Genomic DNA, 27,654 nt, shown 5'->3' with positions numbered 1-27,654 from the left:
ATAAAGAATTGTTATGATGTTTTAAGAAACAAATCAATATCACCATAGTATAACTTGTAATACAAAATGAAGTGCCAGAATATCTCTATCAGAGTTCATTTACAAGATATTTACAGGATACAGTATGTTTTAATCATGACAAAAAGCATCAAAAGGAGCAGGCTCAAATGGAGGTCATCTCTAACAATTTTGTTTCTCTTGAAGTCTAAAAATGATTAGACTTTAATACCACTAAATACTAAAGTTTCCAAACAGGAATCTTTAATAAGTGTTTAGAAACTGGGTTTGGCTGCCTTTGTGTGAACAATTCAGGAGACCAGTCACTTGGAACTTCAGCAGCTGAAGGGGCCTCATTTTCAGAAAACAAAAGTCGACATTTGACATTTGAAAGAGAATCAGTCCTAAGAGTTGCATTTTTGGAACTACAGCCTCTACTATCTTTACAATTTTCAAGCTTAGGAGTAATTTGTTTCATAGCCGTCACTCTGTACTTGTTCTTTAGATGAAATTCTTTCCCAATTAAATCTTTATCAGTGCTCTGTTCCATCTTCCTCTTTTTGTTTTGGGGTCCTTCTGCTTGATTAGGGGTACTGCAAGCAGCAGGCCATTTACCTGGGCCCCTGAAACTTAATTCAAACATTTCTGAGGTGGGAAGTACAGGTGAAGGGAATGCTTTTTCTCCATCAAAATTAGTTTCAAAGAATTTGAGAGTAGGACTACTACTACTGAACATTTGCTGTGAATCATCAGCTACGGAAGTGTTCCTGGATCTCAGGCTAGTTGTGTTTTCATTTTTCAGGCAGTCTGGGGTGGGTTGCTGTATGCCATCTTCAAAGGTCATCATTGTTTTATAGTTGGGGTGCAGACTGGTATAAAATCTGGGGTATTTTTGGAAAGAGTCTTTCATTCTATGGACGCTTAGTCTACGAGGAAGTGGTGCAATAGGAGTTGACTGTGAATATGGAACAAATTCTTGGCTATCTCCCAGATCATAGTCTGAATCTGATTGAAAATAAGGTGAAGAATGTGTTCTTGGATGCCTAAGGATATTTTGTGAGGATGACCTTCTTTGAAAATGGCTGCAATTATCATCTATAGGACTAAGGGGAAAATTAGATACAGGACGACGTTCTGTCAAAACAGTTTCCCATGTTGACAAAATGCCCTGTGATTTATCAATATATTCCGCCACAGTTTCCATTTCTTTGGCACTAAAATCAAAGAGATCAGCAGAAGCATTGTAATTGCTGTCAGGAGGAGGAGACAAGTTTTGATGCAAGTTTTCTTTTACAGTTGTAGATGTTATTTTTTGAGATTCTGGCATTAATGCACACACATTTGTACTCACATTTTTATTATGGTAACGACGAGTATTTGAGTTCTGCACAAGTTCTCTGCATGTTGTAAAACTTCCTTCTTGATTCTGTAGCCAAATAGAATGTCCTTTATTTCTTGCACAAGCATCAGAAAACACAACATGTTTTTCAGAACACAAAGAAGTAGCTGTTCTGTCGATTTCTGAAGATTGCCTTTCTCCACATTTCACAGAATACTTTGTGTTGGCACAAGAATGAACATTTCCTGAAGTATTAGGACTTGGAATGATTTCAACTTTGTTTTGTGGAAAGCTGTCATTTTTTTTAAAAGAAAGGTATGTTCTGAAGTCTTTTGGAGTCTGAGATAGGACTGACACATTGACATTAGGTATAGCACAGTCAGAAATTTCTTTTCCACTAATACTTACTGAAAAGCAATTGTCTGTGTTATCTTGCTGCATTTCCTTTTGTGAAGTAGAGATCCTTTCTGAACCACAGCTGGAAAGAACACTACCTTCAGCACAGTTTTTGTCTTTTACCTCTGACCTCACATGTGGCACATGTATATTCCCAGTAGCTCTTGGTGGATTTGCTAATAATCTGCCATAGTGACCATCCACTGGATTGATGTCTTTACCTTTATGACATTTTGAGGGCTGGGCTATAATGTTCTCATTTTCAATACCTGCTATAAAAGCATTTAGGCTTTCAGAGAATGGCAGGTCATCCCAAATTTCAGGGTCCCCCTCCTGTCTATCAATAACACTTGCTTCTTGCCTAGGAGATGGTGTTCTCTTCTGAAAGCTTGAAGAGAGGTCTGAACTGTGATTCTGGTGATGAGTTAACTTAGGTTGGGAACACTTCTCTTCTGTCTCCAGAGTACCAGGGAGGAGATTTGTGTCACTTTCCAAAAGTGACTTCTTCATTTTAAAAGGGAGAAAACTGGCAGCTCCAGTCTCAGGATAGTTGTTAAGAATGGCAGTCAGATGACTAGATGGTAAAACAGATTCTGTATCCAGCTTTTCCCTTTTATTCTCCTCACCCAGAGACAAGTGAGGGCTGTGAGAGTCCTGAACAGGTTCATGATAGTTATTGACATTGGTGACCTCGGCAGAAGAGGCCCTCTCTCTCTGCTGCAGAGGAACATCATCGGCCTTACTTTGCTCAGAAACGGAGAACTCTTCATCATCAGCTAGTTGTGTAACAACTGGAGCGAGTCCAAGGAACTGTTGCCAAAGCCTTGAAAGACGATCTCTGCCACTTGACTGAACAAAACAAGAGCTGCTGCCAGAGCTACCTAAGCTGCTGAGCTCAGTGCTCGGGTGTTCACCTTCCAGTAAAGGGCCGTCAGAGAGCTGGGGGCCATAGTGAACATGTCTGAAGTTAGAAGACTGCAAAAGTTGGTCAAAGTAGTTGATGACTGTGTACCCTGTGATATCTGAGTTCGGCAGAGAAATCTGGCAGGCTACTAGCTCTTTAATGCACCTGTCATTGCGAGGGCATTTTGGTAAGAAGTTATCGGAAGCTGAAGCTTGTTCACCTCGGTTTTCAAAATTCTGCAGGAGAAATGAATGAGCTGACATTAGTAATGTGATTTCCTTAGCTTTACCTGAATACCCAGCAAAATTTCAGGATGCTAAAGCAAGATGCAATTTCACAAAGAAGAACGAGTCATATGAATTCTCAAATTTTTCATCTTCTATTATGAGTGAGAACTTATCTCTTGGAAGTCATTTTTCCTTAGGTGTTGTTCTTTATGCATATAGGGTAATAAAGTATAAGTAGTCTGGAAAGGTAGGAAGGCACCAAGTTATGAAGAGCTCTAAATGCCAAACAAAGAAATTTATATTTGACCTTGGGGCAACAGGAAGTCACTGGAGGAAGGAGACGGGGAAGGAGATGGACTGAGAGAGTTGGGGGAGGGGATGGGGTTAAATGGCGAGTTGTGTACTTTAGAAAAATCAACTGGGGAAGCTAGGTGGCACTGCTGTGGATAAAGCACTGGCCCTGGATTCAGGAGGACCTGAGTTCAAATCCAGCCTCAGACACTTGACCCTTACTAGCTGTGTGACCCTGGGCAAGTCACTTAACCCTCACTGACCCATTAGAAAGAAAGGAAGGAAGGAAGGAAGGAAGGAAGGAAGGAAGGAAGGAAGGAAGGAAGGAAGGAAGGAAGGAAGAAAGAAAGAAAGAAAGATCAACTGAGTAGAAGATACTTTGGAGTAGAGACAAATATGAGGGAGATCTGAAATTAGGAATTATTGTAATAGTCCTGGTGAGAGGTGATGAACTAGAGTGATAGCTATGTGAGTGGAAAGGAGACATTTGAGATAGAGAAGATGCTCAATGAATGTTAGTTGAATTTTCACAACACCTTTTCTTGAAAGAACTTGAAATGAGACCAAACAACCACTTTTCTCGAATAGTTTCATTTGTGTCAATAGTTACTGCTGGAAAAAAATACATGAGGCAAGAGGGAAAATCCAATGCTTTTTCTTTACTTAAGTGATAGTATTTTCTAACAATGTGATCTTAAAATCACTTGAATACGTAAACATTTTTCATTGAAAAATCAAAATTAGGATAGTTTTAAAATCACAACTCACTAGTCTGGAAGGAATAATGATGACAATAATACTAACTTGAGAGGCCTAGTCAATAGAGTGCTGGTCACAGATTCCAAAGACTTGAGTTCAGGTCATTCCTCTAAGATGTACTACTACTTGGGGAACCTTTAACCTAACCCAAGGACTATGAGATGATCCCTTGTCCTCTCAGAGCTACTCTGTAGGGCTACAAAGTTGTTGAAAAGTTGCAGGTGTGGAAATTTATTTTGATTTGGGGACCCTACCTTTGGGCTGAGATTAGAAAGCCTTAGGCCCTCAGGGTCTCTCCCCCTCCTCCTCAGCTTCAGCTGAGTGAAAAAGCCCCGTGGGCTATACAAGACGCCAGGTCAGACAGCTGGGGGAAAAAAAAAGCCCCCAGCTCCGACCTGAGCAGAGCTATCTGAAGGATTCCGGATGGCCTGTGCTGAGGCATAAGGCTGGAGAGCACCCCCCCCCCCACCAGCTGCAGCTCTGGCTGGTGGATTAGCTTGGTCTGTGGGGGCGAAGGAAGCCCTGAGATTTGAGTGGAGAGAAGAAAAGGTATATGTAGACCTGGGAGTTAGATAGATAAAGAAGGAAGGAGACGGGGAAGGAGATGGACTAGATAAAGAAGGACAGACTAGAGGACAGGCTGAGGACGGACTAGATAGACAAGACTAGGGGGTTTGGACAGACAAGAAGAGGTCAAGAGGCGGCTGAGGAGACGGCAAATATTGGAGACTAGAGACGGGTCTGACAAAGTTACAGGCCTTAATACAAACCAGGGAAAGTGTAAGTGGCGGCTAAGGCCCTTATTGTATTCAAGAAGTTCCAAGCGCAGCAGGTGTGAAAGAGACGGCAGGAAAGCAGTCAGGTTGTACTTTATTTCCCGGTATTCCTAATTTGAAATAGTATCTCATAAATAAACTCTTTAGTTAAGAGCCTTCTTAATCTTTAGTCTATCAGTTTGGGAGCAGTGTGGTGGAACTTTACAAACAGCCCAACATTAAATTAAAGTAGTCAGATAGCCAAATAGTCAACAGTCCCCAGATTAGTCCTTCAGTCAGCTTCAGCCCCCAAAATTAGGCTAGTCATCAAAAATATTTAACACAGGTCAGCACTGGAGGAAGTAGTTTGTGCACTGGGAATTCCCTATACCAAGGAAATCACAACTACAGTTTAAAAAAACCACTATTTTGCATTTTCATAGCACGCTATAATTTATAAAGTACTTCATATGCATTTGATTATTACAACAAATCTGTGCCATATGTAGGGTGGGTGTTGTGTGAGAAATAATTATTAAAAATCAATATCTAGGGGAAGCTAGGTGGTGCAGTGGATAAAGAACCAGCCTTGGATTCAGAAGGACCTGAGTTCAAATCTGACCTCAGATCCTTGACACTTACTAGCTGTGTGACTCTGGGCAAGTCATTTAACCCCACATGCCTCACCAAAAAAAAAAAAAAAAATCCTGGGGGAACCCAGAGATCTCCCTTTCTTAGTCATTTCTCCCTTCTCCACCCAAGGTCTAAGTTCTCCTTGAAAGTAAGATTCATCTGGTCAAAATAGACCCAATTACACAAGAGAGTCTTGGGTAGAGACAGATCCTTTTGTGTAGATAGCCCAAGGAGTTACTGATGAGATTAAACCACATCTAGATGAAAGGATTTTGCATAGATCAGCTTGAGTAGGGGATCTTACATTCCTTTCTCTGATGTCATCCCTGGACTTCATATTAATATAACACACCTCCAATCATGTCAACCAAGATGCTAGATTTGATTTCTATGGGATAGACCTCCTACAGTTAGAAGGGTATATGAACCAAGACCCCACTGTCATGGGGGTCTTTAGTTTGAGAAAGACTACCATAGACCTCATTTTATTAATAACCTGCTGTCCATATTAATGATTAAATTACCCAGAAATTATGTCTCTCATATTTTTCATTATCACAGTTTTATTAACTTAGAGATGAGTAAAGTGAGGTCTAGAGATTCACTCAAGTCTATACAACTAGTAAACTAAGAGTCAGAAATAGATTTGGGTTCTCCTGATTTCAAATTCATGTTCTTTCTACTACACCACATTAATGAAGTCCAAAACATATTCATGAGTAGGGTTACAGTCAAATCATCCCAGAACAAAAGTTAACAATTGTTATAGAAAAGACTCAGTTTGTTAGAAGCATATCTCATGTGCCTTATAACTGAAAAGTTCTTTCAAACTAACATATTTTTCCCCTATCTTCAGTGAGGAATTCTCATCAACGATTCATAACATGGCTACATAGCCTCTGCCTTCTTTTCCTTTAATTGTTGGAGGACATACCCAATTAAAAAGATGAACAGAGGAACATACTGGAGTTTTAGTTTTTTGAATAATTTCAGCAAAATCTAGAATGTGAAAAGTACCAAGTATCAGAACAGAAGAGTTAACACTTCTGAGCTTATATTATCAGAAGACTAAATTCAGGTTGCTGGAGTTGTGAAAACCCTAACTGGAAGAGGGCCCCCATCCCGAGTACATAAAGAGGAAGTTGCCACAGGTGTTAAATTTCATCAACTGAATAGTGTAAACTACTGATCCTGCTATTTTAATACATGTGAGAATTACAGTAGGTCCCTGCCCTTATGAGACATCCCCTTAAAACTACCTCGTGAAATGAAATAACTCTATGAAAAGTAGAATACTTTTAAAGTATTTAAGAAAGTATTAATCATAATTACCGTCACTCCAAAAATAAAGGTTCTCCCCACAAAGCATGCCTGGACTGCTTGAATTAATAAATCCTGAATTGAATTACTGTCCAATGTTCCTTCAACTTGATTAAAATCTCTTATATACCTTAAGTAGAAGAGAAATTAAAATACAAACATAAAAGACTTTGAAATACTATCATGTGATAAAATGAGACCACAAAATACATTATCTTGAGATCATTAGAAATAGTCCTTTGGGTTGTACATGGAAACATGGTGAATTTAGAGACTATTGGTCTCATACTAGAGCTCTAACTTCCATAATAGTATTACTGAAACTAAAACTGCCTTTTGCAAACCCACCTGTACTATATTCTTTGGGGATCAAATGTACAGAAGATAGGAGTTAAATTTACATAATTAGAGGTTTGTTTTTTTTTAAAGAAACACAATAATCAAGTATAAAATGTGGGGGGGAAGTGATTTAGGGAATATGTTGTCCTCTCTATATAACTAGGGAACTATAATGAAATATGGGGGGTTTGGGAGTGGTTCTGCTTTCCAGGGAGCTACAGTAATGACACTACCACCAGTTTCCCTGACAACTGAGGGTGGTACTGTTCTATCAGTGGCACTGTAACCTAAAGCCCCTCCCTTTAAAGCCAAGGGGAGTCTCTGTTCTTCCTTAGCAACTCTGGAATACCCTACTGCTTCTTTTATCAAACGGAGTTGCAACCACTTGGATACCCTAGGTCATCACACAATGACTTGTATCCTAGCAATTTATAGCTCTATGGTAAATAATCATAGATTCAAAGGCTCTGGAGCTGGAAAGGGACCTTAGAGATCAAGTCTAGCCCTACCATATCCCATTTTATAGATGAAGGTTGGAAGGCAGAGGAGTAAGGGAATGAGAAAGTTTGCAATTATTGACAAGAGGCAATAAAGCAGAAAATGCACTGGATCTGGAGTCTTGGCTCTGACACTTTTTGGTCATGTGACTCTGGACAAGTCAACTTTTCTGAGCCTCAGTTTTCTCATCTGTAAAATGAAAATTAAAGACTTGTTGCCAGCAAGGCATTTTAAAAAATGTACAGTGCTATATCTAAATGTGAACTATTATTTGAAGGGGTATAGTAGAAAAAGTACTGGAGAGAACGAAGATGTGAGTCTAATTTTTGATACTTGTCACATGACCATGAGCAGATGTCACATGTATAAAATGCGGTTAAGAGTATCTGCAATAAATTTAAATGTGACTACACCTCAGGCCTGGGCACTGTGCTAGGTGCTGGGGGAGCTACAGAGTTCACAAAAGAAATGGGCAGAGTCCTGAAGGCATTTACACTCTGGAATGACTATAAGAGACCATCATAGAGAGCAATTGATAACTGCGTCACAGAGTTATAAAGCAAAGTACATGGTGAAGCCTCAAGGGAGAGGTGCACAGCAGCAAGGTTTCTGGAGGAGGTGGCATTTGCAAAGGTCTTTAGAAGACGGGGAAGAGTTCAGTGGGGGGAGACGGACATTCCAGGCCCAGAGAATAGTCAGGCATGGTGTGTATTTGGGGACCAGAGAAGTCCTGCTTTCTGTGGAGGCAGGAAGGAATCTGAACTATATTTCAGAATTGACAGGACCCACTGAAAATTTGTGGAGTGACACGACCAGATGTATGGGTAAGAAAGATTATTCAGGCATCGGTATGAGGGATTGACATGGTAGAAAGCCTTATAAGGAGAAGATTGTTGTAATAATCTAGGTGGGTGGAAATGAAGGCCTTTATTAGGACATTGGCAGTGGGACTGAAGATGAAGGGACAAGTAAGAAAGATGATGCAGACAGAAATAGAAGGAATTGGTTATTTACCTCAAACGACTATTCTGATGAAAATGATTTGTAAACCATGTGTGCTATTATTATTGTGATACTCCTGGACTGGGAAAGTTTTAACAGGTCACACTATGCAACACTGGAAAAGCAATTAAATAACGTGGTCTGGAATTTGGCAGATAGCTTTCCAAATAGCTTATTCCTCAAGAGAATGTGGCCATTTGAATTCTGACCCAAATTTAGACAATCCTTCAACTGGATAGAATCATTACTTTATTTTCCTATGCTTTTCCATTTTATATGCAGGTTTTATAACTGAACTTCTTATCCTAACCTCAGGGTCCAGTTTGAATCAACGACACCTGGTCATCAATAATCATATTTATATGTATCCAGAAAATAAAAATCCTTTATCTTTCTATGCTTTACTTTTATCATCTTGTGAAAGAACTTATGACAAAAGGATTTTTTAAAAAAAGTTTTTAATTTTATGAATATTATAACATTCCAATAAGTTCAAGATACACTGATTTAAACTATACTCACATCTATACTATAGTGATATATTAAAAGAATATAAAGAAACAAATGAAGTCATACATTAAATATTTCTACCTGTTTAGGCAAGTGGCAGTGATGCCAAAAAATGCATCCAAGCAGCTTCCAAACACAGTAATTGCAAACACTCTGTTTGCATCTGAAACTTTTAAGGAGAGTTTATATCTATAAGTGACATTCTTGGATTCACCAGTATAGTCACATTTGGAACAATCAAACCTGAAGAAAAAGAAAATGGAAGAATTAAATGGTGTTCATTTGTGCATGGTTAAAGAAACATCACTATCTTTCTCCAGTGAAAAGCACCTCTTTAGTAAATAAGGGAAATTGAAATGACAACTTCTTTTTACTCGTTTGGTGCAGAATATTAATATTCAGGGTTATCTTTGTCTCAGAATCTCTCAAACCTAATTGCTCTTTTCAGAAATACTGACCTTACTAATGACCAGGGCCTACTGCATGAGGTAAAGGCATATATGGAATTAATATAAATGGATGAAAAATAATATGTATCATGTACCAAACCACCACTTGTATATTTAGTGATGTTTTACTATTTTAGAGGCTGCATAATGAAGATAGCACCAAACTACCAGAAGAGCAGCATTCTAAACTTTATTTTTCTGCCCAAAATTTAATGACTAATATTGTATTATTCTTATATACATAGTCCCTCATTTTCCTTATCCATAGTTGGAAATAACTTAATTTTCCTTTATCAACTTTACTGGAATATGAGAATTAATTAGGTTTAAAAAATTTATATAATAAAACACTGCTAGCTTTTTGAAGCTAAAACTAAATACATATTAAAATTATTACTATCCCAAATATGTTTTTCTTCTAATATCTAATTGTTTGCAAAAACTTCATCAGTTTTGTATTCATTTTATTTTTTTCTTTTTTTATTATGGATATAACATCAAAAAATATTTCCTTGTACAAAGAACAGAAAAGGAGGATTATGTGAAAATCTGAATCTATCATAGCATTTATATAGTGATATTATATATACCTTCCTTTGATATTAATTTTTCAATCTATGATTTTGAATTGGGTGAAAATGATTTCTCTTTCATTTTATCCCTAACCTATTAATTGAGAACGGGTAAGTTTTTTAGTATTTCCCCTCCCATAGTAATATACTAAAATCCCTTCCCCACTGCCTCCCATCTCCCAACATTTTCCCCTCTAACCCGAGGATTTTCATTCCTGGGCAACCCCCACCATCCAATTTTTCTGATCTGTTCCTAGCCTTCTAGGCTAGGCTATTGAGGGAGAAAAGGCACAGAAAAAATCAAGTTGATTTCCTTCCATTACCAACCATTGGTCTTACTACTGGACATAACCTTAGTCGGGCTCTTACCATTCAACAATCCCATTCTATTGTTATTTGATTCCATGGCATCTCTGCCCCTTAGCATGAAGCATTTATTAAGTGCTTACTAAGTACTGGATACTGTGCTAAGCACTGGGGATACAAGGAAAGGCAAAAACAGTCTAATGAGGGAGACAACATGCAAACTATGTACAAACAAGATACATGATAAAACTGAAGAGGAAGGCACTAGCATTAAGGAAGACTGGGAAAGGCTTCTTACAGAAAGTGGAACTTTAGCTGAGACTGGAAAGAAACCAGAAAGCCAGAGGGTAGAGGTGAAAAGGATTCTAGGTATGGGGGCAGCCAGTGAAAATGCACAGTCAAGAGATGGAGTGCTTTGTTCCAGAAGCAGCAAGAGGGTCAGAGTCTGGGTCATAGAGTACGTGGAAGGTAGTAGATGACAGCTTTCTACTTCACTGGGAATATTCAAGCTGTATTAGTGAAGTCTCCCAGCTTCTTTTCTTCATTGTCACCTATTCTCTTTTGCCCTCTGGTCATAAAGGGGGAAAAATGGGTAAGCACATCGCTCACTAAGGCAAATGCCTCTACCTAAGCTCTTGATCCCAAACCCTTGAGTTCTTCAACTACTTTTTTCTTGTCATTGCTTCTCATGCATCTTCAATCTCTCCCTCTCCAAAGGCCCTCTCATTTGCCGACATACAATGCACAGAGGTTTCCTGAATCTTAAAAAAATCCTTCTCTTGACCATCATTTATCCACTTGCATGCTATCCCAGGTAATTTTTCCCTTTTCGTTGTCAAAATTCTTGAAAAAGTTGTCTATATCAGATGCCTCTCTTTTCTAAGTACCATCTCCTCAATCCATTGCAATACTGTCTAGCCCCACTATTCTACTGAACATGCTCACTCTAAAATCATCCACGAATTCTTAATTGTCAAAGGTAATAATCTCCCCTCTCCCCGACATCTTCCTTGACCTCTTTGCAGCATTTAAAACAGCTGACTGCCCCTTCTAGGTAATTTCTTTCTGATAACAGATATTTCATGTTTTAATTTTATGGCCTTTTGGCTTTGTTTCAGGAATTCTTGTTCTTTCACTGAACTTGATTTAAGTTCTACCATTCTGTTTTCAGAGTGTCCATGACTTTGATAAAGTTGTCCAGCTTTTGTTCTAAGCTGTTTATTCTCTTTCCTAGCTCTTCATCAAGAGCTCCAGTTTCATTCTTTATCATCTTCAATGCTTCATTTCTTGTAAGAGGCCATTAAACCATCTTTGGAGTTCTCACTGACGATCTATTTCTTTCCACCCCGCCCTGGGTTTTTCCTTAAAAATACTGCAGAATTATTTTCTTTTCTGATATTTCATCTTAAGGTTCTCTTAATCCATTGCATTTCTTTCTTTCCTTCTCTCCTTCTTTCTTTCTTTCCTTTTTGGTGGTGGTTTTTAGTTCTGTTGGTTCATTTTTTCAGTTACTCCTAAGGGTGGCATATCCCCTCCTTTTCTATTTCTGAACTTCCTTGGCTATGTAACTGTTAGAATTTATAACACTTTTGTTCCTCAGGATAGTTCACAGGGTGGAAATAGAAGCCAGTATGCAGCTACAGAGCTGTCGCTAATTGATGAGAACCTGATCCCTGAGACTTCTCTTCTCCCAGTTCTATGTAGAGGGGGAAATAAGGGCTTCTTTGACACTAGCTCAGATCCAGATCTCACAGTATACTCCTTTATCATGTTTTTTTGTGTGGACTACCTCAATGGTGTTTTTCTTAGCTCATCTATCCTGTTAGTTGCTACTCACCTTTTCATTGTTCTTTCAAAAGTTCTAATGGATTACCTAGAACCATCTCGGCCAGAGTTCCTGTCTTTGCTTCAAACTACATTCTCCTTGCTCTCTTCCTAACATACTCTGTCTCTTTTTTCTGTTATTGACCCTTTAATGTCTTTCTCATGGATTTTCCCATGACTTTCTTCTACCTATTTCATATTCCTTTTCTTTCACCCCTAGGATTCAATTACCACATTTACGTAGACAGCTCCCAAATTTCTAGCTCCAGTCTTCCCATTTCTTTGAGCTCCAAAACAAACCTCTAAAATATTTCTACCTGGATGTTCCACTGTATGCTCAAACTCAAAAAAGTTAAAAAAAGAAACAAAAAACCCCAATCACCCCTTTCCTCCCTGCTCCCCAGATCAATTTAATGATTTCTTTTAGTCTTCCATGTGGGATAGCTTGGGGTTATCTTTGAAGGGTTCTATTTTGTTAACACCACCTCCACAAGATCTCTCACATATATTACTTATTCTTAATTCCTACTGCAAAAGTTCAACTACTCATCAAAAGTTCAAAAGCTCATTACCAACTACCTGTATTATCACAATATTCATCTGACAGGTCTTCCTATATAATCTATCCTTCATATTGCTACTAGATTAAGCTTCAAGCACAGATCTACTCAAGACATTCTTCTGCTGAAAAATCTTCTGTTGTTTCTTATTATTTATCAGGTGAAATTCAAACTTTTTTCTCTGGCATTTAAGGTCCTCCACAATCTGGTACTACTCCTTTCTTTGCAGGCAACTCACATACCAACCTCCACACACTAAGCACCAGTCAGACTGAACTACTTTTAACCTCCGTTCCTTTGGTCACCCTTCCCTCTATTCTGAGAATGTCTGCCCTTCTCTTTTTGCCAACTGAATTTCTAGTCGTCCTTTAAAGTCCAGATGAAGTCCACCTTCTCCATGAAGCCTGACCTACTCCTTTCTATTACTAATAACTTTCCCCCTTTGAACACTACATGCCACTTTGCAATTATAATGTAATACTGTCATAGTTATCTGTATTCATGTCTTATCCCTGTAATACAATAGAAATTCAGTGTGGCTAGGTACAGTATCGTACATAAACATAAGTACTGCATGAAGCAGAATGCATTGTAAACAGGTGCTTAATAATAAGTATTTGTTGAAAAAATTCTAAAATAGGTGGTAAAATGCAAATGGCTAAAATATGGCCTTTGAGGCAATGATTTAAGTGACCTGAAAGGTATGTAATAGATCTGTCTTTCAGCCTGGGATGGTCACCAATTACTGTCCAATGGAGTGTGACCAAGGCCAGGATTCCATGCTGAAGGACTAATTGAAAAAACTAGGGATGTTAGATTGGAGAAAAGTCTTCTTTTAGAATTCAAATTTTATTATTCTAAGTGAAATTGTCTCAAGGACTAGCATGGCACCAGGAAAAGTGTCTTGGAGCTATAGGACCTGCCTCTAACATTTCCTACCTTTGTGACTTTAGGAAAGTCACAAATTACCTAGGCCTCAGTTTTCTAATCTATAAATTGAGAAAGTTTCACTAGTTAGTGTCTGAGGTTTCTTCCATATCTAAATCTATGATCCTAAAAGAGGGAATAAACTTATTGTAAATGAGTCCAGAGGGCAAAATTAGGACGGAAGGATGGAAATTACAGGTAAGTAGATGTTGGCCCAACATCAGAAATAAATTCCTAGTAATCATCGTTGTTTAATAATGCGACAGACTGCTTCATAAGGCAGTAATGTTGCTGGAGGTGTTCAAGCATAAGCTAAATAACCATTCGTCAGGGATATTATAGTAGGGATTTCTGTACAAGAGACACAAGTAACTCATTTACCCTTTCAACACCAAAATCCTCTAAGTGGTACAAAAAAAAAAAAAAAGAATAGTTTTTGTTGATTGATGCTTATAGAGTTTGGGTGGGGGAAGGCAAAAAAATCTGAAAGTCCTAACTAAAAGAGCTAATTTTAGAAAGCTATCTCTAAACAATCAGTTCTGTTTTCAAGTACTTATGACTGAGGGGGCAGTTAGATGGGGCAGTGGTTAAAGCGCTGGCCCTGGATTCAGGAGTACCTGAGTTCAAATCCAGCCTCAGACACTTAACACTTAGTAGCTGTGTGACCCTGGGCAAGTCACTTAACCCTCATTGCCCCGCCAAAAAAAAAAAAAGTACTCATGACTGATTTGCAGTGCTGCATTCATACTCTCCTTGATGAACAAGGGCATCATCTCCAAATTGAATGATTGGGGTCTGGCCTGCCCAGAGAGTAAGATAAAACTATTTGGTTCATACAGGAATTGAACCTACAAATGGATTCACTAGCATGGGTTTCTTCACAAAGTTAAAAACTGAAGTAACAAAGAAAAAAATGAGCTCATATTTTTATGGCAGCTACCACTAAAATTCAAGGGCTTAGAGAAGTAGCGATCTTTAAAATTTCCAGTCTTTTTAAGTACTTCTGTAAAGGCTAGAACTCCCCTACAAAAATAAGTGGACTAGGCTGGGATGGCAGTAAAAGGGAGGAATTGTTTTTTTTTCACCACTGTCTACAATTAATCTACCAAGTAAGAGAAACAGAAAACAAAAAGATTACCATAAGAAGTGTAGTACCTTATAATAATTCAAGGAATATAGTATATCTTAAAAAGCAAGGTTCAAGCATTCTGTAGTTTAATATACTTAAGTGGTTCAAGCTCTTGTGTAACATTAGAAGGAACACCTTAAGACTTGAAGTGAACACATATGGAGTGTGAATGCTTGCTTCACATGAACTTGAAAATTTGTATTTTTCTATTCTTAGGGTTCCTTCACTATTAAACTGTTTTAAACGGCTCTTATCTTCCAACTCAACCCCCGAAGTCAGAGCATTTACCCACAATTACCTTTTAGAAACTAGGATTACTCTAGAGAAGCACTTCTGACATGATGGATAGATGAAACTGGAGTTCTGAACAGCAACTATAGAGGCAATGAGAAACTTTCTTCTAGTCATGTGTTCACTCTGTTCTATGAGGAAAAAAACAGCTTGTGGATGACAAATTATTTCATAATTACACAAACTTTAAAGTTTTGTACATCTAAATTCATAGAAATGAAACCATAATGAGGTCCTGGATTTGAATCCTGACTCTGCTATTATGACCTGGGAGATCTGGGACAAGCCTCTTAACCACTCTAAGGTTTTAAAAAATATTTTAAATATTTGAATTTTTTTTTTTAATTTTGAGTTCCAAATTCTCTCTCCCTCCTCACCTTCCTCTTCATTAAGAAGGCAAGCAATTTTATATAGATTATACAGGTGCAGTGATGGAAAATTTCCATATTAGCCCTGTTGCAAAAGAAAATATAGATCAAAAACCAAAGCAAAACAAAATAAGGTATGGTTTAAAAAGAAAAGCATGCTTTGATCTGTATTCAGACCTTTATCAGTTCTTCCTCTGGCAGTGGATAGCATTTTTCATTTTAAGTCTTTTGGAATTCTTGGATCATTGTATTGCTGATAATAGCTAAGTCATCCTCGTCTGAACATTGTACAATATTGCTGTTACTGTGTGTGATGTTCTGGTTTTGCTCACTTTACTTGGCATCAGTTGGTGATGGTGGTGGTGGTGAGAGTGAGAAGTCAAAGATGACAGCTAGGTTGCAAACCTGGAAGACTGGGAGAATGAATGGTGGTATTTTCAACTACAGCAGGGAACTTAGGAAGTGGAGAAAGTTTGGGGGAAAAGAAAATGTGTTCAGTTTTGGCTATGTTGAGTTTAAGATGTCTGTGGGACAGTTTGAGATGTTGAATAGGTAGCTGGAGATCCAAGATGGGAGGTTAGCAGAGAAATCAGGGCTAGATAAGCAGTTTTGAGGGCCGTATACCCAGAGATGATCATTAAATCCATGGGAGATGATGAAATCACTAAGTAAAATAGTAGAGAAGGATAAGAGGACCTGGGGCAGAGCCTTGGGTTAGCAGGATAAAAATCCAGCAAAGGAGACTGAGGAAGAGCGGTCAGTGGGTAGGAGAACCAAGAAAGGGTAGCAGAAAACCAAGAGAGAAGAGAGTATCAAGGAGAAGAAGGTGATCAACAGTATCAAAGGCTGCAGAGAGGTCAATAAAGATTGAGGATTAAGAACAAAAGATAGTAATTTTGGAGAGAGCAGTTTCAGTTGAATGATGATGTTGGAAGTTAGACTGTAGTACAGTTAAGAAGAGAGTGAGAGGAAAGGAAATGGAAAAACCAATTGCAGATGGCCTTCTTAAGTTCAGCCACAAAAGGGAGGAGATAGAGGATAATAGTTAACAAGTACAGAAGAATCAAGTGATGGGTTTTTTTTTGAGGATGGGTGAGACATGGGCCTGTTTGTAGGCAGTAGGAAAGCACATAGTAGACAGGAAAAGATCAAAGATTACTAAAACAGTAGGGATGATAGAGGGAGCAATCTGCTGGAGAAGACAGGAAGGCATGACAGCATGCAAAGTTAGAAATAATTTGTGCATGCAGAATGGTTTTCCTTGGGAAGAAGGGTCATTTCTTCACATGAGATAGACATGAAGGAGGAGATAGCAAGTGGAAGGCATCTGAGTAATGTGAGATGAAGAGGAGAGAAAAAAAAAGAGACTTTTCTTCAAATGGCCTCAATTTTTTCAGTGAAATATGAGGCAAAGGGATGGGGATAGGGAGTTGTGGTAGATCAGAGAAGAGATAAAAAGGTCTGGGGGGCAACTAGGTGGTGCAGTGGATAGAGCACTGGTCCTGGATTCAGAAGGACCTGAGTTCAAATCCAGCCTCAGACACTTGACACTTACTAGCTGTGTGACCCTGGGCAAGTCACTTAACCCTCACTGCCCCACCAAAAAAAAAAAAAAAGTCTGGAAAAGCTGTTGTGATGAATGGAATTGTGAATTAGTTAGGGAGGTATAAAAGGACTGTCTTGAAGCAGTGAAATCCCAGTTGAGATTTTAACTAAATATGTGGTAGACTCTGCACAGGTTTGTGATTTTCTTCAGCCTCGTCCAGTAGGATGTGAATAGGAGAAAAGGAAGTAGAGGGGGGAAGGAATAAGCATGTATTAAGCACCTACTATGTACCAGACTAAGCACTTTACAAGACTATCTCATTTGACATTCATAAATAACCCTGGGAGGTAGGTGACATTACCATCTCTATTTTATAGTAGAGGAAACTGAGGCACACAGCAGTTAAGTGACTTGTCCAGGATCACTCAGTTAGTAAGTATCTGAGGTTGGATTTGAACTCAGGTTTCCTGATGACAGGCTCTTCATTCTCTCTGGTTAGTAACAACTAACTGAAGTTAAGAAGTTAAGGGAAAAAAAATTAAGGACATGAGGCAGCTAGGTGGCACAGTGGATAAAGCACTGACCCTGGATTCAGGAGGACCTGAGTTCAAATCCAGCCTCAGACACTTGACACTTACTAGTTGTGTGACCCTGGGTAAGTCACTTAATCCTCACTGCCCTGCCAAAAAAGAAGAAGAAGAAGAAGTTAAGGACAACAGTCCTTCTTGCTCAAAGAGGACCAATATAATATCACTATTTTGGGATCAAGGTACAGTGGGTCTGTGGCGGATCATACCAATATGAACTCAGAATGCTCTACTATAGGTCGGGCACAAATAGTTCAGAGGAACATTTGGAGTAGAGATGTATACAAATCCACATATCTTATTTTTCTTTTGCTACTGGATTTCTTGTTCATAAGCATGTGCATAATCCATGTAGCAATGGTGAGTGGAATTATCTTAAAAGTCTCCTAGGTAGCTAGCTACTCCACAGTGGATAGTAGATGGTGGGAATAATCCAAGACTGAATTGAAGTGGTATATTCAAAGTCATACAGATAGCTAGAGGCAAGTCCTCCGGTGGCAAATCTAGTGCTTTCTAGTGGAAACATTGTACCACTCTGTCTCCTGTGCAATGCTTTCTCTCACCTCCTCTTCTTGGAGGCGGCAGATCCCTTCAAGACTCAAATTAAGTGCCTATTCCTTCAAGAGGCCTTTACCTCAGTCAGTCAATATGTATTTATTAAGTATGTACTAGGTTCTGTGTTAAGTGCTGGGGATACAAAGAAAGGCAAAAAACAGTTCCTGCTCTTAAGGAGCTGCTGGTCTAAGGAGAAGACAACATGCAAAAAACTATCTACAAACAAGATATTTACAGTACAAATGTGAGATAATTAACAGAGGGTCAACACTAGCATTAAGAGGGATCCAGAAAGGCATCTTCTAGAAGGTGGGATTTCAGTTTGGACTTGAAGGAAGACAGAGAGGCCAGGAGGTAGGGATGAGAAGGAAGAGTGTCCCAGGCACGGGGGACATTTAGTGAACCTGTCCAGAACTTGGACATGGAGTGTTGTGTGTGAAAAATAACAAGGAGGCCAGTATCAATGGAGCAAAGAGTAAGGAAGATAAAAGTACTTAGGAGAGTAAAGTGTAAGAAGCCAGAAAAGTGGGAGGAGGCCAGATTAGGGAGGGCTTTGAATGACAGGATTTCATATTTGATCCTGGAGGTGATTGGGAGCCACTGAAGTTTACTGATTGGGGGAAAGGGGGGAGGGGTCTGACCTTCACTTCAAGAAAATCAGTTTGACAACTAAGTGAAGGAGAGACTGTAGTGGGGGGGATATGAAGCAGGAAGATCAATTAGAAGCCTACTGCAAGCACCAGGATGGTAGCAGTTTCAAGAGAGAAGGGGGAGATAGAATTGATAGGACTTGGCATGAGTCCTCTCCTCCCCTGCTCTCCATAAAGGTTTAAAGCCAGAATGGATCTTAATGGCTCTAGGAAAATCCCTTCATTTTACAGATTAGAGAGAGGAAGTAATTTCTCTAATACCACAAAGGTAGATAAGCAGAGGAAGCATTTGAATTTAGTTCTCCTGATTTCCCATCCAGTGGTTCTGCCTAAATGACTTTGTATATACTTTATCTGAGTATAAGCTCTCCAGCTCCCAGCAGAATGTAAAGTCCTTGAAAGTAGGGGGTGCTGAGTTTTGTTTTTGCCTTTGTACCAGCAGCACCTGGCAGAATGCTTGGGAGGTGTTTGATAAATGCTTACTGATTTAACAGTTTAAAGAGTTTAACCAGTCTGGTTTCTGATTCTCCATACCCTGTAGAATATATCCTTTTAAGAAGCATTCATTTAGGATATTCCACTTCCCATTATTCCTCTTTGTGGTCCTGCTTCAATCTCTCCTTATACCCTCCCTTCTTCCTCTGGCAAAATCCTGACTCCTTTTCAGAAACTTTCCTCCTATTCAGTAAGCTTTGTCATAAAAAAAATAAAACCTAAACTTCAGTGACTGTTCCCTTCATCCCATGCACCTAGATGAACAGCTTGTTTCTATTTAATTTTTATTGGCAGTTTTCCTTTGGTTTTTATTTTCTCTATATGTGGGCAGGAACTCTGATTTAATATCACCATAAATCTCCTTGTATTTTATTATAAACAGTGGACAGAGTGATAACAGAATGTATGAAATCCAGCATACCCACTAAGGGAAAAAAAATACTGATGGGACACCTGATTGGAAAGTAAAGGGTACATTACACCTGTAATGGATATACAAATTACACCTGTAAAGGATACATAAGTATAATAATTAAACAGTAGGATGTTTTAAAAATATATGTAGGGACAGCTAGATGGTACGGTGGATAGAGAGCTGGGCTTGAAGTCAAGAAGACCCAAGTTCAAATCTGGCTTCAGACACTTATTTGCTGTGTGACACTGGGCAAATCATTGAACCTCTGTTTGCCTCAGTATCCTCTTCTGTGAAATGGGGATAATAATAGCTCCTACCTCTCAAGATTATTGTGAGGATCAAATGAGATGATAACTGTGAAGCCCTTAACATGGTGCCTGGCACATGGTATATGCTACATAAATATTATTATTATGTGACAACAACCACTGCAACTACTACTAACATTTACACGGGCCTCCACTTACAGTGACTCTGTGAAGTAATAATGTCCCAGTTCTTTTTAGATTTCAGATTGACAAGGGAGATTTTTGAGTTTTTCCTTCAGGCTTCATCTATAAATCACAATAGGCCTGTTTTAAATCGACCAATATTTATCTGACTACCCAAGTTATGCAAACACCACTCTCCTTGGTGCTGTCAAGGTAGGAAGAAGGATGAAAACGGATTTATAATCCACTCAGGTACAAAAGCAAATACATACAGGGCTAAGTAATATCAAAATGAGAGTACCCAACAATGAGCTCCCAATAACAGAACTAACTAAACAGAGCCCTTCTGATCTGTGCAGTGCTTGAGAACTGGTAAACAATTTACAGAGATAGCTGCTCAAACAGTTGAAAACAGGCTGTGGAGAGATACTTGGCTGCCCTCTAGTGGACCAAATAAGTCATAGGCTTTAGAGCTGCAAGGAACATGAAAAACCCTCTTCATTTGAATTAAGGTGGAACTGAAGTGATTAGCCTAGAGTCACACAGCTATTTAGTATTTGAAAGCTTTGAATTCAGGTCTTTCTGACTCTAAGTTACTTGCACTATTTACTACTCCATGTTGTTTCTCCAAGTCCTCACATAAATATGATTTTCTGAATGGTCAAGTCTACTTTCATAAAACTGAATCAAGGATAATGGAATCAGAGCTATAGAGCTGGAAGAGACCTCAGAGCCCATCTAATTTCACCTTTTTATTTTACAGGTGAGGAAACTGAAGCTCAGGAAGGTTGGGGACTTGCTCAAAGTCATACGAGTAGTAAGTAAAGGCTGAATCTGAACCTAGATTTGACTCCAGCCTGTGCTCTTTCCAATATCCCCCATCCCCTCTATTGCTGGAAGTCACACATGGGTTAATTAGCAAAGCCAAGATTGAGACCCAAGTCCTCTGACTGAAAATCTTGTGTTCTTTCCACTGTCACACCAAGACTCCATTACTAAGTTTTTGAGTTGTTGCCTGAAATGCTGTTTTGTTTTGGTTTTTTTTGTGAGGCAATTGGGGTTAAGTGACTTGCCCAGGGTCACACAGCTAGTAAGTGTTAAGTGTCTGGGGCTGGATTTGAACTCAGGTCCTCCTGACTACTTCAGGGCCGGTGCTCTATCCACTGCGCCATCTAGCTGCCCCGGTTTTTTTTTTTTTTTAAACAGATTTTCTGAGGCCAGAAAAATGAGATTATAGGGGTGGAGCAGGATATAAACTTAAAGAGATGTGTGTTTGACTGGAGTGTGAGGAGAGGGGCAGAATTCCAGAGTCCTCATAATAGCCAATTATTGGCTTATCTCCATAGAACCACACCCACTCTTCACTACAACTCTACACCATCTCCCCCACTTCTAACTCTGAAGTTAGCCCCTCAGTCCAATTTTAATGGTTTTAATCTCCTAATCGGGCATCTACAGCTACATCTCTGAAGGCACCATTGGGAAATTTCATCTCCTTGCCCCACCAGCATACCCACTAAGGGAAAAAAAATACTGATGGGACACCTGATTGGAAAGTAAAGGGTACATTACACCTGTAATGGATATACAATTTACACCTGTAAAGGATACATAAGTATAATGCATATATCTTGTTCCTTCAAGAAACTTATTCTTCCGTTTGAAAGAGAAGTTTAGTACACATGAAGCTATTAGTAAAAAAAAACAGAGACAATGATACCTTTTGTGTGATACACGCTTTGTGCTATAGACTCAGCTTGTCCTTTCTGTATACTGTACAACTGGATAATGCAATAAAATAAGTACTGGTATTGAGGAGAATTCTAGCCCTGATTCTGCTACTTAATTAGCTGTGTAACTTTGTTAAGTCATTTTACCTCTCTGAACCTCAGTTTCCTCATCTGTTCCAAGAGGGGATTTATCTCTTAGCTTATCATTGTGTCCTTAATAGTCATAGGCATGAAATGGGCACTTCCTCCACTTGGGGGAGCTGCAAGCTACAGATCCCTTCCTATCTGATGTTCCTATCTTTCCTAAATAGTCTGTAGTGCTTGAAGAGAAGGGTAGTTCCAATATTCTCTGCCCTAATCAGACGATATTTGGTCTCCAGTCCCATGTGTCTACAATGACGTATTTTACAGTATTTTGCCTATATTTGTGCAGAGTAGTCTATTTACACCCATAAAGCATTTCTCTATTGTCCTGTGGGTCACCAATAATTTTGTTTCTTCAGATGCTAATGCTCTTTCCATGTTTTGAAACTATAGAAGCAATGAGAGAAGACTGATATTGAAAAGATGGGCTTTTGTATGAGAACAGCCTGCAATCATTTAAAGTGCCACACAATTCCTGAAATGTAATCTAGCCCATCTCCTATTTAGTTCTGTGTCGAGATCACTGTCCATATGCCCTTGTCTGCACAATATGTGCACTACTCTTCTCTAGGTCTAAAATCTATGATTTTGGTGCTCCTGGATTGCTACTGCTGCGAAACCTATCATATTGACTCTCCATTGAATCATATTCTCAGCTTGTGCTGAGGATAGCTCTTACATTAAAGAAATCTGAACTGGTTTTTAATCATGTTCAGAGATTATCTCCAAGGGTATGCATTGCAAAAAGTAGTGATAGAGTTACCAACCCAACAGAAAGTCCTTCTTAAGTGACCTTGGGAGGCATCACCAGCAAGCAACATGGTAAATAGCACTGCTGGTAAATCAAGTTAATCTCCAAAGTCCTCTCTAGCTCTAAAGCCTGTTCCTACTTACTAAATTCTGTCTGGGTGCTCTGTGCTAGTGTAGAAGCAGAATGGCATAGTGGGCAAAATGCTGGATGGACCTCAAATCAGGAAAATGGGGATTTGAATCTCCCTCCTCCCTCTCCCCAGCATTCATTAGTCTTGGGACCATAGGTAAGTCTGGCTTTAGCTTCTTCAGCAAAATGGGTATAATATACGTGGGACCTACCTCACAAGGATGTTGTGAAATAACCAAAGAACTTTATATACCTTACACAAGTATTTAAATATAAGCTAGTTTTATGTGGGTTCTGCCAATAGGTTATGGAGAAGACACCCCCAAAAAAAAGGGTTTATGCCTTAGAAGGCCTTAAAATACAAACAAAGAAGAATGAACACAGATAAGAGACTGAAGAATATTATCAGGCAGCATATTAATATGTGCAACATACTATTAAGGTAGTGTGATAGAGTGGTAAGAGAACTTGGCTTACAATTAAGAGGCACTATTTAGTAGCAATATGATCTTTTAAAAAAATATTTTGTCATTTTGTTAAATATTTCCCAATTACATGTAAAAATTTTGTAAACATTCATTTAAAAAATCTTAAGTGCCAAATTGTTTCCCTCCCTCCATGCCCTCACTACTACTTCTTTTTTTTTTTTTGGTGAGGCAATTGAGGTTAAGTGACTTGCCCTGGGTCACAGAGCTAGTAAGTATCAAGTGTCTGAGGCTGGATTTGAACTCAGGTCCTCCTGACTCCAGGGCTGATGCTCTATCCACTGCACCACCTAGCTGCCCTCCCTCACTACTTCTTGAGAAGGCAAGCAATATGGTATTGATTCTGCACGGACTATTTGTGCCCAATTTGTGGTAGAGCCTACCTGAGCTAATATTTGTCTGACCAGCCACAGTAGGACACACTGTATGTGCACCCTGACATACTGATGTCATTTTGGTCCTCTTTGAACACAAAGGACAATCACCGCCACCAGGAGGCATTTAGGTCATGAAGGACTTTGAATGCCAAACAGCATTTGATATTTGCTCCTGGAGGCAATAGGAAGCCACTGGAGTTGAATGAGTAGAAAAGTGACATGATCAGACCTGTGCTTTAGGAAAATCATTTTATTGACTGAATGGAGAATGGATTGGAGGGGGGATAGACTTGAAGCAAGCAGACCCACCAGGAGGCTGTTGCTGCTTTTCAGGCATGAGGTGATGAGGGCCTACGCAAGAGCAGTGAGAGTGATAGAGCAAAGAATGGGGCATCTTGAAAGATGTTGCAAAGGTGAAATCAATGGCCCTTGGCATCAGATTGGATGGGGGGGAGGGGTGGGGAGTTGAGAGTGAGGAATCCGGTATGATTCCTAGGTTGTGAGCCTGAGGGACTGGGAGGATGATGTTGCCCTCTGTGCTAAGAGGGAAGGTGGGGGTGGGGTTAAGGGGAAAGAGAATGAGTTCCATTTTAGACATATTGAATTTAAGACTGGACATCCATTTCAAAATGTCTGAAAGGCAGCTGGAGGGAGATGTGAGATTGGAGGTCAGCAGAGTTTGTGGCAGGATAGGTGAATTTGAGAATCATCAACATTGAGATTAAATCCATGGGAGCTGATTAGATCTCCAAGTGAAGTGGTATAAAGGGAGAGGGGAAGAGGCCTAGGATAGAACCCTGAGAGACACCTATGATGGGATGGCATGATCTGAAAGATGATTCAGCAAAGAAGGAGCCGTCGAATAGTAGAAGGGGAACCAGAGGACAGTAGAACCTAGAGAACCTAGAGGATGAACTAATGGATGTGAATGAACATTAATATTACAGACACATGAGATCACTTCAGGACTGCTGTTATTTGTCCTTCATTCAAAGAGGACCAATGACATCACAGTTGATGCGTGAAATGGATTTAAGTGAGGCAGTCACACAAAATCATCAGTCTCGCTCTCTTCCTGAGTCTTTGAAGTCCAGTGGGTAGGGCAAAAGTCAAGATGACAATCGATGGCCCTGGATGCAGTAGATGACCTTGGCACTGTTGATGTCTAACCAAGCTCTAAGTGCTTAGTAGCGACTGCTTCAGCCACCTTCATTGCAAATTGTTCTTATCCACCCATTCTGCCAGGGGAAGTCTTCACATGCTTGGGGTAGACACTCCCCTAGCTCACCAACGAGTTTGAAAGCCCATCATTTACTTTCAATCTGATTTAGCCTGTCTGTTTATGGGAGTGTGTTCCTGGAAGGGGCCTCAGAGATAATCAAATCTTGGGTTAAGAACCCCAAATGGTCTATGGACAGATTTCAGGGGGTTCGTGAATTTGGATGGGAAAAAAATTACATCTTCATTTCAATATATATATATATATATATATTTCCTTTTTTTTTTTGTGGGGCAATGGGGGTTAAGTGACTTGCCCGGGGTCACACAGCTAGTAAGTGTCAAGTGTCTGAGGCCAGATTGAACTCGGGTACTCCTGAATCCAGGGCCAGTGCTTTATCCACTGCACCACCTAGCCGCCCCTGGGCACAAGTCTCACTTCTGTCACATACCTGCTGGTGGCTCTTGTAAGACTCTCAAACTTCCTTACAAATTCTCATTATGGGTTCTGTAAGCCACAGAATTACAAGTCTGGAAAAAAAAAATTCTCAAATTCACTGCCCTCATCAAGTCACTTCTTTATTTCACAAACTTTTAGTGACACTATGTTCTCTACAAAATAAAGTATAAACTAACATTGTTATTCAAAATCTGCTACAAAGGTCCATCCTATCTTTTCAGCCTTGTAAATCCACATCCACATATTTACAGCTCTAGTCACACTAAATTCCTTTCTATCCTATTTTCTATTCCGATCCTATCCTAGGTTCTATTCCATAGTAATCTCCTACTGTTGAAGTCCCTACTTAGAATTTAGTCTCTCAAGGCCCAATTTAAAACCTCTCTCTTGCATGCAGCTTTTCTTCATACCCACCCCTTGAAGAGCAGTTGCTCTCTTCAAATTTCTCATAATACTTTGCTTGAACCTCTCCCTTTGAAGACTTTTAGTCATCTCATTTTACCCATATTATTTACATTAATGTCTCTTCTTCATGGTATTTATATTAAATGTCTTTTCTTCCCTTTCCAAAACTGATGAGGAAAGACCTTAGAAATAATCTAGTCTAATCCCTCAATGTGCAAATGAAAAATCTAAAACACAGAGGAAAGCAATTTGTTCAACAGTCTACAGTTAGTACCAAGAGCATGTCAAGTCCCGATTTAATGCCTACTAATCTAAGGCAATGCCTCAAAGTAATCAATTGGCATTTTTGTTGAATTGCATTCAAAACTATTATAATAATCATGGCCCACATTTCTAGAACACTCTCAGGCATGGATTCTTCTTTTCCATGTTTTTTGTTTTTTAGTGAGGCAATTGGGGTTAAGTGACTTGCCCAGGGTCACACAGCTAGTAAGTGTTAAGTGTCTGAGGCTGGATTTGAACTCAGGTACTCCTGACTCCAAGGCCGGTGCTCTATCCACTGCGCCACCTAGCTGCCCCTTCCATGTTTTTTAAAAATAACTTTTTGAAGTATTTTTTTTTTTACATCACTAGTTTTTCTCGGCATCTCTCCTCTCCAAGAAAGCCACTTCATATAGCAAATAGTCTGTTTTAAAGACAAAAAAAAAAAAAGAGGGAAAAAACAGCTCAACTGAGCTATACGTAGAAAAAGTCTGAAAATATGTGTAGTGTTTGGGAGTGTTTTTTTTTCCTTTCCAGATCTCTTCTTTTAAGACATAAAGCATGTTTTCCTAACCCGGGGTCCCTGAACTTTTTGTTGTTTTGTTTTGATGTGTTGTTAACTAATTCAACATAACTGATTTCCTTTGCGATCCTGCGGATTTTATCTTATGCATTTAAAAAACATATATATATATATTTTTTTTTTGGTGGGGCAATGAGGGTTAAGTGATTTGCCCAGGGTCACACAGCTATTAAGTGTCAAGTGTCTGAGGTCGGATTTGAACTCTGGTACTCCTGAATCCAGGGCCGGTGCTTTATCCACTGCGCCATCTAGCTGCCCCCCAAAACAATTCTTCTTAGAAAAGGTCCATTGGTTTCATCCGATTACCCAGAGTCTATGACATAAACGTGGCGAAGAACGCTCTGAAACAACGGCGCGGGGGGCAGCTAGGTGGCACAGTGGATAGAGCACCGGCCCTGGATTCAGGAGGACCCGAGTTCAAATCTGACCTCAGATACTTGACACTGGCTGTGTGACCCTGGCCAAGTCACTTAACCCCAATTGCCTCACAAACAAACAAACAAAACCCCAAACCAACCAACCAAACAAACAACAACGGCGCGAGGTAGGTAGCCAGTGTAAATATTATACCACTTTTACAAAGACGAAAGAACTTACCCAGGGGCCCCGCGGAGTGCTCAGCAAGGGGGCGTTTTGTATTTTTCTTTTATGGTCGAGGGCGGGTTTTCTCACCCTCCTGGGAGAGGTGGTATCGTAGAGTGCAAACTAGGCTGCACTTGGGGTTCAAACCCCAGCACTGCGACCATGGACAGTCACTCTCTCCGGGGTCTCAGTTTTCCAAACTGTAAAACGAGGGGGGTGGAGCTAGATGGCCCCGGAGGTCTCTTCCAGGTGTCTCAACTTACAGAGGGGGAAACTGAGGTAGACAAACGCCCGGGAGGCCATAGGTTCCAAAGACTGAAGATTGAGGGGCACCACCTGACTATGGTACTTCAGCCCTTCCAGCCAAGACGGCCTAGTGTGGAGGAGACCTAGGGGACCCGAGGAGAAAGCCAGCGAGTCGCCCACGAAACCCAAACAAATTCACTAGCTTTGA

General features: G+C 39.7%; 1 protein-coding gene across 1 annotated transcript; it reads right to left on the bottom strand.

Annotated features, from left to right (window-relative positions):
* On the bottom strand, positions 1 to 27,654 carry DDIAS (DNA damage induced apoptosis suppressor). The gene is made up of 6 exons (XM_043996563.1): positions 27,216 to 27,654; positions 25,362 to 25,440; positions 15,036 to 15,159; positions 9,052 to 9,213; positions 6,634 to 6,751; positions 1 to 2,872 (listed from the first exon to the last, which is right to left on the bottom strand). Exons 3-6 carry the CDS (start codon positions 15,143 to 15,145, stop codon positions 239 to 241), a joined length of 3,024 nt encoding a protein of 1,007 aa, XP_043852498.1. The 5' UTR covers positions 15,146 to 15,159; positions 25,362 to 25,440; positions 27,216 to 27,654; the 3' UTR covers positions 1 to 238.

This window comes from Dromiciops gliroides, chromosome 3 (assembly GCF_019393635.1).
Source record: "Dromiciops gliroides isolate mDroGli1 chromosome 3, mDroGli1.pri, whole genome shotgun sequence".
Lineage (NCBI taxonomy): Eukaryota > Metazoa > Chordata > Mammalia > Microbiotheria > Microbiotheriidae > Dromiciops > Dromiciops gliroides.
Note: the sequence above shows the minus strand (reverse complement) of the source record. Positions and strands in the feature narration are given on the sequence as shown.